The sequence below is a fragment of the Lithohypha guttulata genome, assembly GCF_036872675.1.
Source record: "Lithohypha guttulata strain CCFEE 5908 chromosome Unknown scaffold_6, whole genome shotgun sequence".
Lineage (NCBI taxonomy): Eukaryota > Fungi > Ascomycota > Eurotiomycetes > Chaetothyriales > Trichomeriaceae > Lithohypha > Lithohypha guttulata.
In genome coordinates this window covers 1,021,494-1,038,393 of record NW_027042755.1, presented here as the reverse complement: position 1 = coordinate 1,038,393, position 16,900 = coordinate 1,021,494, and the positions used below count along the sequence as shown (strand labels likewise).

Below are 16,900 nucleotides of genomic sequence, written 5' to 3'. Positions count from 1 at the left end.
AGTCCCCGGCCTGGAGGACGGTGCCTATGCACCTGCGCTCTTCAAGTTGCTGAGTAAGTACTTCGCTTTGAATGGAGCAAGTTCGCCTAAGTCAGAATAGGAATTTCCTCCACATGAAGAGAAAGGTGTTGGTGTAGCATACTGCAACGAACCAATGAAGTCAGCGGCGAACAGGATCCGCTCGGCTCTTCGGTGGTGTACTGGAGCAGAAATGAGCTTATCTCCGGATACTCCTCGTGCGCCGAAGGACTTTAGCACAAAGCACAGATGATACTCTTAAAACAAAAGCCACGCCTGCTGAACAGTGCTTTCCTGCTCGACGACGACCTTTGATCCGAGCCAGACTGGTCTTGAAGGGTGAACGATTTGGATTTACATCATATTGAGCAAGATATCTGATGAGCGTGTCACTACATTCATGTCTGTGAATACTGACTATCAACAATGCATTTTCTGCGTCCGACATGTTTCTTCCTCAATTTCACCATCTGACTTTTCATCGTTTGCTATACTCTAAGTGTACCGACAAATACTTGACGCACGATCTGGCAATGCATCTCAGGCTGATATCGTTCACCAAAATCTCAAAGTTAGGATAACTTTCTCGTCGATATGAAACAGAAGCAGATGTAGACTTCCATCAGAAGCAGATTGCATTCATGCCGAGTAGAGCGGCACCGAGGACCACGGTTAGCTCAATAGAGAGTCTCGAGGCTTTACTGGTGCCGGTAATAGTTGGAGTAATGATTCCTGTGGTGTTGAGCACGGCTGTGGTGATCACAGCTGTACTGGCTTGGCGTGTAGTGCCGGGATCAGTCAGACCAGCGATAGTTGTATTGTAGGCAGGACAGTTTTGGCAGTCTGTCATCGTTGCAATGAGTGTGATCGAGTCGCCGGTGCTTGCAGCTTCTGTGGTTGCAGCAATCACCGTGGTCATTGTGGACATTTCGCCCGAGGTGCCAAGTTCTGTGGCAGGAATAGCACTTCCTTCACCACTGCTGGTCCAGGATCTTGGTCTGGTCATAGTGGCGGTGTCTGGCTTCATCGAAGTGGCAGCTTCGCCTTGGTAAATATTGCCTTTTTGTCCATCCCCCAAGGTATATTCCCCATATACTAGGTTGACGCTGTCACCAGTGCTTGTGTTGAAGTCTGCGGAAACAACCGAGCCATAGGTGCCGTCAGGAAAGAAGACGTTGGTTGTATAACGATCCTGCAGGAGCGTAAGAGTCAGTCGTTGTGGGAGATGGCACAGAGGAGTGGGCTCACCCAACACATCTGGATGCCATAATTCTTCACAATCAGGCAATCGGCGATATTGGAACCTGCTGTTGTTAACATGTGTAGGTTAGCTGATATCATCACTTACAGCAGAATGCCATCTCACGACGAGCCGGACCATCAGGATCGACAAGAGTTGTTGTTGGACCATCACCGTCTTCAATAGAGTACCCATTCACAGTGCTGATGATATCGCTGTACAGCTGACCCCATTGGGAGCTGATAGGACCAAGAGTGTTGGTAGTCAAACCTGGAGGAGCACAGACTCTGAAGTCCGATGAGCAGGCCTGTCTCGGCTCGAGAGCACTAGCCATGCTCAGTAGCAATACGTTCAGCAAGGCAGCAAAGAATCGTCGATTCATGATTACAAAGAGTAGGTAAATTGTGGCAGCTTCTCGAAATGCGAAGGCGCTGGAGTCGAATCGTGCGAGGAGGAAGTGGTCGATCGGACAAGTTGAGAAAGAAGAAGAAAGCTCACCTTCTAAGGAAGAAAAGGATAGAGCAACTTGAAGCTCAGGCAGGTACGCTCATTGTGCAAATTGGTCTTCTGAGATCGAAAGGAAGGAGCGTTCAATTGCTCTTGACTTGTCGGCCTTCTACACAACACCCGAGCCCACCACGACCACTCGTCAATGTCGACCAAAAACTCGAATGTCTGAAGAACGTGGTTGTTCATATGTCAATTGAGGGACCACGTCTCTGATTTCGTGCATGAACAGCGTTCTATTGTCTGTCAGTACGTACTCACTCTGTTCTTCCGACTCAGCGGAGCAACACTTCACTCGAGACTATCTTTGCAACCCCATTCAAATCCGTGTGCTGAAGCATCACTTGCATAGATACTGATGGCGACTTCCGACAGTGATTTCGAATGCGACAAAAAGAGGAAAGCAGATTGAGGAGGAAGTAATACACAAGACCCACGGCTTGAAACATGCATCTTTGCGTCCCTGAAATTCTACAATTGCACCTTGAAAAGTCCGACCAGCTTGTTTTCCAATTTCCAAGAGTGCTCGTGCCATATCAGGCGAAAGCATAAAGGATGACAGGTGTTAGTCACTTGATAGCGCCCCAAACTCTAGCTCTTCATCATGCCGCTGGTGGAAGCATTCAAGCGGGTCGACAACTCGAACGACAGGCCCAGGACCTGGCGTTTCCTCAAGGCCCGAGCATTCATGTTCCATGTTGCCTGTACCTTGAGCTTACCAGGAGATTGCCTCCTTTGAGTACGGTCAACATGATGAGTAGGAAAAGGTTTATTGAGTCAAAAACTTTACAAGCTCAAACTGTCAGGCGTCAAGATCGGCAGGGGAGATCGACAGAATATGTTTGCCCACAGATCCACCAAGCCGTTAGTTGTCGATTGTTTCGGAGCATAAAATTCTGATCATTGGCCTGTCTTTCCAGCGCAGAGAGAGTATCATGGGCAATTTGATTAAACACCGAGTTTCCGCCCTCGAGTCGACTTCTGCACCACTCAGTCAGTTGAGATGAGACTCATGCTCCCATGGCTTTGTGTCGGAAATGTACCACGTTTGTCGTGTCTAAACGGCCGAAGATCGACATCCATGCTGCTATTGCAGTGCTACACGCGAGATTATATCGTGAACGGCGTCTCTTAGGCGACACATTGATGCGACTTGCGGCCATGGCCATGGCTCGTCCCGCTAGACCACTCCTCGCTGGTATGGGACAAGAAGACGGTAGGACGATGTATATAAACACGCTGCTTACGACGTGGTAGTACACGTCTTCTCTTCTCCTTCAGCATCTTACCAGTAACTCCCTCATCCACAGTCTTTCCTTAATCAAGTCTCACAAACGTCCACTCTTTTCACACAACCAGATCACTTAATCCAACTCGTTACAGTTTCTCATATCTTCAAGATGCGTGTCACAATCTGCCTTGGTGCGATCCTCGCAACTGTCGCCATTGCAGGTAAGGCTGTCGACATTTTGTGGCTTGCAAAAGACTGACTCGATATGCAGCTCCCCTCCTTGAGGGTGTTACCAGCACACTCGACCTTGAGTCGGTCGAGCAGGAGCTCAACATTGTAAACACTCTTCCAATCGAGCTTCCAGTCCGAAGCATTAGCCTCCCTATTCCGACTGAAGATCTCACAAACACGCTGGATCTCGAAGCCGTCACAGAAGGCTTGAACCTTCCAGTCAAGCGTCTGCTCGGTCTTTCAACAGACGATCTCACCAAGGAAGTAGACCTCGAAGCCATCACCGAGTCACTCAGCCTTCCCGTCAAGCGTCTTCTTGGTCTCGATGGCCTCCTAGGCACTGTTACCGGCCTTCTAGATGGCGTCCTGGCAGAAGTCAACAGCCTCGAAGCCAGACTCACAGCCATCGTTGCTGACGTCGAGAACCTCGATGTCGCTGCTGCACTAGCCGAAGTAGAAACGGCAGTCAACGATCTCCTTGCCCAGGTCCAAAGCATTGCTGCTACTGCGGGCGTCACGTTGGACCTATCGACACTCAACCCAACACTCGAGACGCTCTCTATCGAGGTGAACGACCTTCTCGTCTTGGTTGGCGAGCTCACCGATGGCGGTGTGGTTGGCGACACTGTTACCGAGATCAAGGGCGTCCTCGGCAATGTGTTAGCTACAGTGAAGGGCCTCCTTGGCTAAGCTGTTTGTCGAGGTTGCAGCTGTTAAGAACGTGTCAGTAACAACGACGCATAAGGGGAAATGTATTTTTACGCATGGATGTAGTATATATGTATAGAGACTTGTCGTTTAGCATCTGTCACTATACCGTGTTAGCAGTACTGTGTTCAGCTGAATAGGAGCTTCGGATCCTCATATCGAGCTCAAGTATAATTTGTACATTTTTCATCCCCGTTCAGAGCTACAACAGCTTCAGGATATAGGATTTTACTACTCACTAGTAGTGCCGCAGACTAATCGACAGAAATGGCTGCCACGATACACCCGCTGCATGCGCTCTCAGCATCCTAGTCTTTGGAGTCACAAGCAGTTCTCGTAGAGTTGTTGACTTGGAGGTCCTCTTGTTACCTTACCAAATAGCAGCAGCGACAGATGGCGCTGGAACCAAGTCCTTGTTCACCTCGTCGGCCCACTCGTTACTAGCACCAGTACCGAAGTTGTCAGCATTGCCACCTCCGTTGTCCCATTCAGCACCGTCACCTGCACTGGCATCTTGTCCTGCCCATTCATCTCTGCCACCACCGAGATCATCGGCTCCCTCGATAACCCCGTTCTCAGCCTCGGCGAGTGTAGCCTTCTTTCTTTCTCTCATGGCTTTGAGAAACTTGTCCCTCTCGTGCACAGCGCTATGGAGATCTTCGTCAAGATCAGGGATGTTGTGTCGTAGATCAGTCAACTCCGCCATGTATTCGTCAAACTCTTCCCCGTCGAGCTTGTAGTTGTACCAGCAGTTGAAAATGCTTTGCACAAACACCTCTCGAAGTCCTAACGCGTCAAAACCAGATGGGTCAATCGGGTCGTAAGCCTGTTTGACTAGCTCGAGGTCGACAAGACAGTGCTTTGCGGCGTTCTTCGCTTGCTTGAGGATGAATTTCGCGAAGGACGCCTCTGGAATCTTGAGCTTGTGCGCAGCAGTCATGGCTTGGATGAGCGGCTGGAAACCCTTCTCTTCGGTGATGAGATCATTGACCTACACGACCAGGTTAGCCTGATATTATGGTAAGTGTCAACGTAACTTACGTTTTCGATATTGACAACGGTCTTCTGCTCACCACATTGCTTGATCCAGTTGAAGACATATTCGAATCCTTCGAGCTCATCCTCCTCAATGGTGAGTAAATATTTGGGATTTCTCTGCAGCTTCTGGAAGAGGAAGTCGGAGCAAATAGTCGCTACATCCTGCGGAACATTTTTGATCGATTCGCACAAGACCAACCCGCTTTTTGCAGTGCGCACAATGATTGACAACATTTTCGCGTTCGGTTCTAATCTGTGCAGATATTAGTATTTACCTCAAAAACAACACGGCTTGCTGAACTTGCCCCTCCAGTCTCTTCTTATTGATCTTGTTCTCTCGAAGAGGTTGAGGATCGTGACTACCACCGTTGGCAACAGCATCCAAATCTGTAGCTGCGGTGTCCTCAGTCGCATCTGCGGCCCAATCATCAGCCATCGTGGCGTCTGTTGTGTAGTGTGACAATCAGATTCAGAAAAGGGAAACCTTATGAGGCCAGGTGCGATGTCTAAGCAGATCGTGTAGAGATTGCCTGCAGGAGTTGAAGGTGACCGACACTTGATCAGATGCAGGCTGCCGGTACGGAAGCGGGAAGAAAGGAAAAGACGCTAATGGGATGAAGGTAGAAACACTTCGCTGTGAAGGTTGTGCAAAAGTGGAAGGCACCCTAATTCCACACTCAATAACCCCGTTTCTGCGCAATGCCAAAATTCGTCCCTTCTCGTCATTGATGTGTCGTGGGCCCAATCTCAACCGGCAGCAAACATGATCAGTAGCTTTCAAGTTGTGTGTCTTATGCTCGAATATACACAACTCGATGGTGGGTCAATGTCAATTTTCGAGCACAGAATTAGCACAGTATATCAAAGACTGGTAGAACTTCCATTGCAACCTCAATGGTTGTCGTTCAAATCACGTCGAGCTGACACTCGTGTGAGAGAACCACCTGCGTTCTCCATGAAGGGTCACAGTTTCAAATCCTTCCAGCAAAGTCGTGGCTCTTGGGGAGAGCAGCATCATTGTTCGTGGCCTACACCAAGCGAGATACTTTCATGCTAGGTAAGAGTCGCATGGCCATTTACGGGCCAAAACTCGTGTTACTCGAGCGCAGAGTGATTGAAAGCAATCGACGTTATGAAGTTGAGAACTAAGAGATAAACGTCGACCCAAATCCAGCACCTCGAATGTGGGCCAGCCCTTTGTCTCAACCAGATCTAGCTTGAAATTAGCGCAAGCTTAACTTTCGGCAATGCTGCTTCTCTGATACAGTACAACTTGTGCCACGCGAGCAGTCCCACCTCGTCGTCTTGAGGCTCATCTTTCGCTATCGCTACCCTGCAGCGAGCACGATCGATACAAAATACAACTGCTTCGGAACATTCAGACACCTCGTACAACGATACGTATGGGAGAAATAAGATGCGATAGGAGCATGCCACCTTTGATCGCAGCTGACACAAGGCCAACGTTTGCGAATCAGGCACTTTTTCGGCCTACTCCGTCCACAAGCAGCAACTCAATTCGATGAGCTGAGCTTGCTGTTCGTCAAGCTCCCCCGCACAATCTGGCCATGATCACGATCGATACAGAAAGTCGAAGCCCTACATGCCGAAGATGAACTGTTCAGCGACGTTGATCTACGTAAAACACCTCTGATACGTTGCTGTGCCCGTTGTCAAGTTCAGATCGGCGCCATCCGCCAGGTGCAATCGCGAGTCAGACGACAGAAAAAGCAATCGCAATCAGTTTCATCGTGCTTTACTGACCTTATCAAGGATGCCACAACTGCCAAGTCAAAGCTAATAGAGCCTAAGACGCACCAGTTCAATCTAGAAAAAGGGTCCCAACTTATCTCCAGCCAATGAGACGACCGCTGATCGTTACAGCTGACAGGCATGTGTGCAAAATCTCAGATATTGAAGGCCGGATGTTCGCCAGAACAATAGCATAGCTTCAAATACAAAAGATCGCCCACAGACTCAATAGCAAACGTTTTGTTGTCAATTGTTCGAAACTTGAGTGCCTCATTCAAAGAGGACGCACACATCGCTGTGAAATCTTGACGCCATGGGTTGGATTCACAATACCAATGCCGCCGTTGCGCGCAGCGCCGTTGGGAAATACTTTCGCCTAGAAGGCTCTGGTGTAAGGCATATACTGTTGACGCCAAATGAACAGTTACTGACCGTCTATACAGCACAGGAAAGAGCGCAAAGGTTCATACTTCTTCACCGAAATCCGAGCTGGTCTGGCGACCTTTTTCGCGATGGCCTATATCATCAGTGTCAATGCTACTATCGTCTCACAATCTGGTGGTACTTGTGTTTGTCCGCCTGATTCTCCAGATCTCTGCGATAGCGATCCCGCCTATATGCTGTGTGTGCAAGAGGTCAACCGGGACCTTGTCACAGCGACTGCAGCTATTGCCGCACTGACAACGTTTTGTATGGGTCTTTTGTAAGTCCCCTGTGCTAGGACACACCCGCGCCTCTGCTAACAGTTCCCAGCGCCAACATGCCAATTGCGCTCGCTCCAGGCATGGGTCTGAACGCCTACTTTGCTTACACCGTCGTGGGCTATCACGGATCTGGCCTTGTTCCGTACCAGGTTGCGGTCACTGCAGTCTTCGTGGAAGGCTTCGTTTTCGTTGGTCTTACAATTCTCGGACTCCGACAATGGTTAGCCAGAGCCATTCCAGCCTCGATCAAGCTTGCTACTGGTGTGGGTATTGGTCTCTACCTTACGATCATCGGTTTGACCTACAGCGCTGGTATTGGCGCTATTACCGGAGCCCATTCCACGCCTCTCGAACTTGCAGGATGTGCACAACAATACCTCGACCCCGATACAGGAGTTTGTCCTCCATCGTACAAGATGCGGAACCCAGCCATGTGGATCGGCATCTTCTGCGGTGGTATATTGACCGTACTTCTTATGTTGTATCGCGTCAAGGGAGCTATCATCGCAGGCATCCTTCTGGTGTCGATAATCTCTTGGCCTCGAGGCACGGAGGTCACCTTCTTTCCCTATACTGATCTCGGAGATGCCTCATTCGACTTTTTCAAACAAGTGGTTGCGTTCCACCCTATCCAGCGTATCCTCGCAGTTCAGGAATGGAACGTCTCTGAATATGGCGGTCAATTCGGATTGGCCTTCATCACATTCCTCTATGTCGACATCCTTGACTGCACAGGTACTCTGTATTCTATGGCCAGATTCTGTGGTGCAATCGATGAGCGAACTCAAGACTTTGAAGGCTCCGCAGTGGCCTACCTCGTGGATGCCTTCGGTATCTCGATCGGTTCAGTTTTGGGTGTACCACCAGTAACCGCCTACATTGAATCCGGCGCTGGTATATCCGAAGGTGGCGCGACTGGTCTCACAGCTATCGTCACAGGTCTCTGCTTCTTCGTCTCGATATTTTTCGCACCGATCTTCGCATCTATCCCTCCTTGGGCTACCGGCGCCACGCTTATCATTGTTGGCAGTCTTATGGCCAAAGCAGCAAAGGACATCAACTGGAGTTATGTTGGAGATGCGATACCAGCCTTCCTTACCATTGCCATTATGCCATTCACATATTCTATCGCATATGGTCTGATTGCTGGCATCGTCAGCTACATCATCATCAATACCATCGCATGGATATTACTGAAAGCATCTGGTGGCCGCATCAGGCCTAAAGATTATGATTTGAAAGAGCCGTGGACCTACAAGCTTGAAGGCGGTCTCCTGCCACCATGGGTTACCAGACTTCTCAAGGGAAAGAAGGATTTCTGGAAGCCATATGGAGATGAGGAGGACTACACAGTTGGACGAACCATGGACGGCACCGAGCATACCACGACTGCAGGCAAATTGAGCGAAAGTCAGGTGGCGGAATCAAGCGGGAAGAGCTCCGACGACGATTACGAAAAGAGACATTTGTAGAAGCGACCACTCAAAATGTATTGTAGATGACCGACTTTCAAGTCAGTACGAGAGATATGTGATCAGCAGCTTCTGATATCTGTAGTTCTAATTTGATGAACCTAGAAACTCATTTTCTGTACGAGTCATTGCTCAATGCGTTCGTTTACGTTGCCCTACAGGTGCTGAAACATGTATATGTCATAGTTTGCGAAATGTGGTTCAGAAGAGTAGCTACAATATAAATTTAAAGGCTTTGAATACCCGACTCAGCAATGAGTCACTCTTCTTTTTGCCTTTCTGGAACTGGTTTGCGCAATAGCAGGTCACTAGCGGCCTGATCGCTATCACAAGCAGGAAAATAGTCGCTGGTTCGAAAACCATTAAATATGGGCTTGTTTTCTGAAATGTGAATATGAAGTTCAAGATGGAGAGTGGTAGAGTGATCAATCACTACGCTTGTTGTTGCGAAGAGACAGAGTAGTACGGTTGATCACAAATAAAAAGTGACTTCCTTCACCCGGGGAGTGCGTGATGGTACAATAATTGCATTATTTACATCTATCTTGGCTCTTGAAGATGCACATTACGCATCCTACCATCCAGGAAGCGGACCTTTTCTTCATGATCTCATCTGGACACACTCCCGCTTGGAGTCACAATAGCAGCCTTGTCGTCTATTTCCAACACACTGGTCTCACTTCGCGCATATGCATCATTGGTCAGACTGTGATGAGGAGCAGGGATCGAGGTAACTTCAATCGTGGTCTTTGTCATGATGACCCCCTCCGGCACGTTTGCAAAATAATCCTCGTCGCTTTGTCTGCGTCTTAGAGGACGCCACACCGGACTCAAGATGCTGGTTTTGCTTTCGTGTCGCCTCGCAGCACGACTCAATGGCGCCTCTACAGTCGTGGTGACACCGTAGAAAGGTGGAGTTGGATGCCAGCCGAAGGTGTTGAGACCTAGGTTAGTCTTTGGTGGAGCCGATCGTGGAAAGACGAGAACATGCCGAGTGATGGCGTAGAGAACTACATCAAGCCAACCACAGGATGTGATGGCTGCACCAGCAAAACAGTACCACCAATACGGAGGTACTAAAACACCAGACATCGCGGCCATACGACCTCCAGCTAGAGGTAAGGTGCAGACCACGTAGACGACGGGGTAGATAATCATGTATTTGGCGGCGCGTCTGGCGTTGGCGAGTTCAGCTCGATTGTCGCTGGTAGTGTTGATATTTGTTCTGGTCTTGCCAGTAAGTCGAGCCTTGATGAAGAAATAGATCATGGCGTAGATGACGACAACACCGAACATGGCAATGAATATCCAGATGTAGTGGAGCCACAGACGCTCCTTGTCATAGCGCTTGTCGATCCAACACCATGCGCCTGCTCGAACATAGACGTTCTTGTGCATTGCCACTGTCAGTATAGCCATGAAGTAGACAAAAGCCCAAGAGCCAGCAAGCCAAAGGTAGAATGACATATCGCTGATCGTTTGACCTTTGACGATGGTCAAGAAGGTGTGAAGCCCTATATTGAGAATGAATACTCCAGATGCGAGGTCACCGGTGCTTACGAACCAGCCATTCGCAAAACATGTAGTTGTGCCAACCTCGATCTTGTCTTCAGCAAGATAAAATGCAGTCAGCGCAAAGGCCATGGCTTGCTGTATGTCCGCGATGACGAGATTGTAAATGAGGATGAAGAACTGATTCGCGCCATTCCTGAGTTGACAATGACGCCACCAGATAAACAGTCGATAGCTGAGAAGGAGAAACAGACAAGTAGTGCTTGCGAGTGATAGGAGTCCAAAGAAAGCTACCACTGTCAGACCACGATGTAGTACTGGCGGAAGAGGATCCAGTGTCTCAGATAGCGAGACTGAAGGTGCAGCACCCATTGTCACTGTGCCGTATAAGTATGCTGTTGACTAAGAAAGTCGGAGTCTGCAGTAGCGAAGAGGCCTGCATGGCCCTGCAAAGAAGACGAGAATCGTATGCCAAACAATGTCAGGATCGGCAAAGACTGTTCAAAATGTCGACAGACGCGGAGCCGTTTTGGTCGAATACTGAGTACTACATATTAGTGGCGCATAGAGTAGATCTTAATATGCCGAGAGGAAACCGACCTTACCATGTACGCGACTGGATGTGATCACGTACCTGCTAAAGATGCAAGAGGGAAGTCATGTTTCCGCCAATTGCACGAGGGTAGGTCTTTAGCCTGAACCGGAATTGTCCATTGGTTTTCGACAAAGCATTCCGCCAGCAGGATACTCTCATGAAGTCGAGGTTGCACCGCAGGAAAGGCAGGGAAGATCCTGATCCAGGTGTTTACTAGTGTCTTGATTGAGGATTAGTCTGTCACGGACCGCCATGGCATAAGAAGGAGCCATGAGTACTGTGCTGCAGCTCTCCAAGGTTGTTGTTTTTTTGAGTAAACGTTAGGACGCGATGAGCCTGGCGGTGGATTGGGCATGCACGAGCAGACGATTTGTGGCTAGCAGCGCGGAAGAGCTTGGAGTGGAGCCTAATGCAGGGGACCCAGCGGTTTTCGTCACGAATTGGGACATCGTGAGATCCAAAATGAGGGTCGACCCTCGCCGTCGTCTCGGCGGTCTTGAGTATATGACACTAGAAGCAATGAGAAGAGCAAGAACAACGACCGAGAGCTCCAGACAAATCTGTGATTGGCGCAAATCTCCACAGAAGTACGAAGTATAGACGCTTCGGGATTGGTATAGATCTCGTCTCGCAACAAGATTTGCACGTTTCTCGAGCTGCACCCCAGACAGATACGAAAGTGCGTGTACTGTAGCAATCTGCTGGTACAGTAGGCTAGTAGAAATGGTAACTTTGCAGGTACTAGTCTCGTTCCTGAGCTCGGCGAAGTCTCGCACTCATGATACTGAGCTCCGAATTTCAGACAGGATGTGAGAACCAAGACCGAAAGGTCTAAAGCACCGAGAGAGCTCCAGACTGCGATCCAAGGTTACTGAGCTGGACATGAAGATATAGGGAACGGACACGTGCGCGATGAGTTGAAAACAACGATGTGAAGCTATAGAGGCAGCGGTAGTACTTCGGTACAGGACTCCGGGAGCTAGTTTCGATACGTCTATCGGTCTGGTCGTGGTTACCTCAGTGTCCCGAAGAGTCACAAGAGCTACTATCGAGCACGAGGTCTACACGCGTCACCAACGATGGACTCTTGACATGCGTGTACAACGGTATAGGCGTCGATAAGTGATACGTTGAGCTATCGATACAACCTTCATTAACTCAGCTACGATCTCTATTGTGCCGTCATGGCAGTCAAGGCAATCATCCCGTTCCTGGTGGGAGCGATGCTGTTGACAGGATGCTGCAATACGTTGTTGACCAAATACCAAGATATGCAGTGCGTTCGCAACTGCGATGGCCCTGGAAAGCGAGCGAACTTCGAACAGCCTGTTATACAGACGTAAGTCGCCTTGTAGACAGAAGGGTTGATGACTGACATGTATAAGTGTGCAGATGTTCATTGGCGAGATGGGCTGCTGGCTCGTCGTCTTTGGCTTCTATGTCACCAATCTTATTCGATCTCGTTTCTCCGAAGCACCTGTGCTTTATCAGCCGGTACAACAGGAAGATGAAGACGACGACAGTATACATCGTGTCTCGCAGGAAAACGTCAATCCTGCGATGAAATCTATGCTCCCGAATGCCGACGATCGAGCGCCATTAGAAGGTTGGAGAGTGATCCTGTTAGGATTACCAGCTTGTTGCGACATCACAGGCACGACATTGATGAACGTTGGCCTCCTGTTCGTGGCCGCCAGTATCTACCAGATGACAAGAGGAGCGCTTGTACTGTTTGTTGGAGCTTTTAGCGTCCTTTTCTTGAAGAGAAAGTTATATCTATACCATTGGCTCTCTCTACTGGTAGTGGTAACAGGCGTGGCGCTGGTTGGTCTAGCTGGCGCAATTAGCTCCAAGAGCAGTTCTCCTCACGATGATGGAAGGAAAGACTCGAATGCCACAAGCACGGTACTGCTCATGGCTAGGGAGCTCGCTACGCGGGCTGCTGACGAAGCTGTTCTACGCACGATCATTGGTGTCTGTGTCATCGCAGCTGCACAAATATTCACAGCGACGCAGTTCGTTCTTGAAGAATTTATCCTCGAGAAGTATGCTCTGCAGCCACTAAAGGTCGTGGCGTGGGAAGGCACCTTTGGTTTACTCGTTACACTAATCCTTCAAGTGATTCTACATTTTGCTGTCGGAAACACGAGAGCTGGCCAGTACGGCTACTTCGATGCCAAGGAAGGCTACAAAGAGGTCTTCAACAACAAGGTTATCGCAACAACCAGTCTTTTGATCATGATTTCAATTGGTGGATTCAACTTCTTTGGTCTGAGTGTCACGAGAAGCATATCAGCAACCTCGCGATCAATCATTGATACTTGTCGAACTCTCTTCATCTGGATTGTGTCCCTTGGTCTTGGTTGGGAATCTTTCAAGTGGCTACAAGTCGCTGGCTTTGCATTGCTTGTGTATGGCACTTTCACCTTCAACGATCTCGTGCGGCCTCCCATCAAAGCTCTGATCCCGAAGCGCAGGGACCAACCAGATCTGAGCTCGAGCGGCTTGTTACCTGAGATACCTGAAGGAGAGCTTGGTCGACATTGAAGTAATTCTTTACCTTAAGCTACTCATACAGCTGATATTCACATATTCTTCAAACAGATTGGTCACAGTTCTATTTGACTAGCAAAGCATGACCGCGTTCTGTTTGGAGATCTGAAACCCGGGTCTATCGCAGGTCTATCGCAGTCATTGACGTGGACCCACATAGTGTAAAGGTTCCCTCCCAACAGGTATTTTCCAGCTCAGCACCTGCCACTTTACTATTGTGCCAAATGAGACGCCAAGACCTGCCACTTTTTGAGTCTATCGCAAATGATAGTTCCTTGTTGATATACTCATCCTACCACATCGAAGAGATATCTCGTCGTAGCACTTCCAATAGTCTCTTCTTGAACACTCTTCTTTGTCATAATAAGCAGACGGGTGATTGTATTCATCGCAATGAATGAGGCTGTTGATCACAGCACATATTTTGAGCTTATCGTACCAACCTGAAGCAAGGGGCACTTTCTGGTGGCTGCTTGGACTCAGTCTGGCATGCGTACAAGTGACAAGATCTTCAGTGGGAGCCTCAATATCCACCTGGATCAGCTATGGCCAATCTACATTGTGTTGCAGCAAGGGTTGAATTGTACTACCTCGGAGGCTGTGGCTAGGAAAGAGTGACATGGTAAGTTCAGTCGGGATCGCAATTCCTTCCACCCTCCTGCCTTGTGAGACGATTTGCACGAGCGAATGCAGATGTGACAACCTCGAGACCCGATGTTTCATTCTTGCTATTTTCACCCAAGAGTCTTAATCGCCACGCATAGCTTTTTTGAATCAGATATGGCATTTGCATGTGGGACAGCAATACTGACAGCGGGGGTATCTACTTCACTTCTCCCTGAATCTGTGCAACCATCTCGTCAAGCATCTCTATCGGCTCTTCAAGATTTGTCACTGCCCGTTTCCTCATTGTGTTTGCAAAATATGCTTCCAACGACTTCAGGCGACACACTGCTAGCTCAATCGACCAACAAACCTACCTGCTCAATATCCTCGATGTTAGTCAAAACCAACTTCTTAGATCCTGATAAGTTCAAGAACATGTCAACGGGCGCAGGGCATCTCGGTATCGCGCCACGTCTAGTGTACCCAGAAGCAGAACAGCACCAACACTTGACATCATTGCCTCGATCAATATCAATTGCTGATCTGCAAGCTGGCTCAAAGGCTTCGATGGAGCATCCAAGGAAGCGTTTACTCAGGCACGCACCTAGCGTCAGCAGTCTGCGAAGCCCTCAAAATGTCCCTGATGTTGTGCAGCATGTTGTTCCGCATTCAGAAACACATCTGGCCACCAAACCCCAGCACTATCGTCATGCAACCCTGAATCCATCGAATACACATATGCATGATGAGAAAAAGCTGAGACGGAAAATGCACTACAAGTCTTATCAGGACGTACATATTCTCAGCATGTACCAAGATAATGCCTCTGTCAAAAGTACGAGCTCAAGAAACTCGTCAAGGTCTACTGAATTTGAACTGGAAAATGGAGCCTCGACAAGCTGTTCCGAGAGTGGTAGTAGTCAAGAGTCCTCGCCTATGCCGAGAACACCTATCGACCAGGAGATGGTATTCAAAAGTAGTCTGGCGGGTCAAAGGCCGAAGCACAACAAACCGCATCATACAAGTGAAAGATCAGTGCATGTAATTGAATATCGACAGGAGAAGCAGTATCTACAGAACCAAGAAGATGGCGAAATCATACCTGTAAGTATACATCCACTCATCCAACGATAGAATACGGCTAATATGTGTATAGATGCAAGCAACTGTGCTTACGGTGCCAGGCAAGCCTAGACTTATTCAGATCCACCGACCCCAGCTGTCAAATTATCATCCACGAAGTATACCAAACATGCAAGCACCACGACCAAGTACACCCACCAGCAGTCGACCCGAGGTCTCCACCTTCAGTCCATATGATACGCCTAATTATGGCACGCCTTTCAGTGATCTCTCTCGAACCGCGAGCGAAGCTACTCCGACTCCGAAGATCCAACCAAGACTGAGCATCAATACAAACATGGCGATGCTTCACCAACACTTTTCCACGCCATCTTCAGAGCAACCACTCGCAAACAACGTTCAGCATAGCACAGGTCGACGGTCGGAGAGACAGCTTGCCGATCCATTTGGCAGTCTTCTGACACGGACATCTAGCTTATACTCCAGTGCCTCCTCGCTGGTGCCGGAAAGGTTACCTCAGTTCGACCGACTTTCCACAAGAGATGGAAGATACAGTTCTGAGAGATCAATTCCTCATGGTGTTCAAGTACAAAATCCGTATAATGCGAGATTGATAACCGCTATTTCGTCGACGAGTAAAGCATTCGATGTGATGGTGGCTGGAGGACTCTATCTCGAATCTGTCGAGTTGTCACCGTTTCGCGGAACGACCTCACAAAACAATAGTGACGATGCTATACTGCACAACCTTCGCATCATATTTCCGGGGGCTGCACTGTCCTTGTTGTCCACACTTGCTGCATGGCTTCTTATTGATCGGCATTTCACCCAGCTGCTCGAATCGTCCATGCTCAAAGAAACAAAATATGTGGAAAACAGAGGCTATTTCGACCTCGATATCGAACCTACCACGAGTCCAAGTTGGTCAATGCGTGACTCGCAGTCGCAGCGCTCGGAGCCACGAGCAACAATGACACCACCATTCTCGTATCCCGAATATGGGATGTCGAGTCCACCTCATGCGGCACGTGTACCTAGCAAAGCCATGTCAGTTCTGGGCATCCGGACTGATCCTGCGGGTTGCAAAGCACGTCCATTCACCAGCGTCAACACGAGGAACAGGGTAACTGAGAATCCTGTAGAAGAGCATGCACGCTCAGCGCACAAGAGTGTGCAGACCATGGGCCGCAAGCTAGTCAAGGATCTGGTGGCGCTCCCAACGTCACCCGCGAGCAGCATGAAGCAGAGAAGCGTCAAAGTAAGACGTATCAGGGGACGGAGCAGTATTCAAGGGTCGGGCAGCAGCAGCCCTTCGGACGAAGTCATCGAAGGAGCTGTGGTAGGGCTGTGGGAAGCTTGTCGACGAATCGCTTCGCTGATCTAAAGACCAGGGTCGAGAACTCCTTTTCAATATTTTCTTAGCGCAAAGCGGACTGAGTGCTGTATAGTATGTTGGACGTTGGCTACACTTCTAGCATGATTTAAGCCTGACAATATGAGGTGTTTGAGCCCTGACGGACTGCAACTGCGTGCGAGGAAGATATAGCCATGCGAGCGTGCCATATAGGTTGATATCGCCAGGCATACTTGGTGCTTGTAATCCTAGCATATGTGACCCGGTTGGTCCCCAGCTTGGAATTTGAATAATCC

General features: G+C 49.0%; 7 protein-coding genes across 7 annotated transcripts; 4 read left to right on the top strand and 3 right to left on the bottom strand.

Moving 5' to 3' along the window:
* Nucleotides 1-640: 640 nt before the first annotated feature.
* Nucleotides 641-1,592, bottom strand: LTR64_007812 (uncharacterized protein; the record flags this gene model as incomplete). The annotated part of the gene is made up of 3 exons (XM_064902129.1): nucleotides 641-1,210; nucleotides 1,267-1,322; nucleotides 1,367-1,592. The coding sequence occupies 3 exons, from the start codon at nucleotides 1,590-1,592 to the stop codon at nucleotides 641-643; spliced, it is 852 nt and encodes a 283-aa protein (XP_064751808.1).
* A 1,573-nt stretch (nucleotides 1,593-3,165) lies between these two features.
* LTR64_007811 (uncharacterized protein) lies at nucleotides 3,166-3,917 on the top strand (the record flags this gene model as incomplete). The annotated part of the gene is made up of 2 exons (XM_064902128.1): nucleotides 3,166-3,217; nucleotides 3,268-3,917. The coding sequence occupies 2 exons, from the start codon at nucleotides 3,166-3,168 to the stop codon at nucleotides 3,915-3,917; spliced, it is 702 nt and encodes a 233-aa protein (XP_064751807.1).
* A 388-nt stretch (nucleotides 3,918-4,305) lies between these two features.
* On the bottom strand, nucleotides 4,306-5,409 carry LTR64_007810 (uncharacterized protein; the record flags this gene model as incomplete). The annotated part of the gene is made up of 3 exons (XM_064902127.1): nucleotides 4,306-4,926; nucleotides 4,977-5,226; nucleotides 5,249-5,409. 3 exons carry the CDS (start codon nucleotides 5,407-5,409, stop codon nucleotides 4,306-4,308), a joined length of 1,032 nt encoding a protein of 343 aa, XP_064751806.1.
* Nucleotides 5,410-7,038: 1,629 nt separating this feature from the next.
* Nucleotides 7,039-8,901, top strand: LTR64_007809 (uncharacterized protein; the record flags this gene model as incomplete). Its single annotated transcript, XM_064902126.1, has 3 exons — nucleotides 7,039-7,116; nucleotides 7,169-7,428; nucleotides 7,479-8,901. 3 exons carry the CDS (start codon nucleotides 7,039-7,041, stop codon nucleotides 8,899-8,901), a joined length of 1,761 nt encoding a protein of 586 aa, XP_064751805.1.
* A 609-nt stretch (nucleotides 8,902-9,510) lies between these two features.
* LTR64_007808 (uncharacterized protein) lies at nucleotides 9,511-11,021 on the bottom strand (the record flags this gene model as incomplete). The annotated part of the gene is made up of 2 exons (XM_064902125.1): nucleotides 9,511-10,648; nucleotides 11,014-11,021. 2 exons carry the CDS (start codon nucleotides 11,019-11,021, stop codon nucleotides 9,511-9,513), a joined length of 1,146 nt encoding a protein of 381 aa, XP_064751804.1.
* Nucleotides 11,022-12,192: 1,171 nt separating this feature from the next.
* On the top strand, nucleotides 12,193-13,555 carry LTR64_007807 (uncharacterized protein; the record flags this gene model as incomplete). Its single annotated transcript, XM_064902124.1, has 2 exons — nucleotides 12,193-12,347; nucleotides 12,394-13,555. 2 exons carry the CDS (start codon nucleotides 12,193-12,195, stop codon nucleotides 13,553-13,555), a joined length of 1,317 nt encoding a protein of 438 aa, XP_064751803.1.
* A 1,002-nt stretch (nucleotides 13,556-14,557) lies between these two features.
* Nucleotides 14,558-16,634, top strand: LTR64_007806 (uncharacterized protein; the record flags this gene model as incomplete). The annotated part of the gene is made up of 2 exons (XM_064902123.1): nucleotides 14,558-15,271; nucleotides 15,324-16,634. 2 exons carry the CDS (start codon nucleotides 14,558-14,560, stop codon nucleotides 16,632-16,634), a joined length of 2,025 nt encoding a protein of 674 aa, XP_064751802.1.
* Between the last annotated feature and the right edge of the window lie 266 nt (nucleotides 16,635-16,900).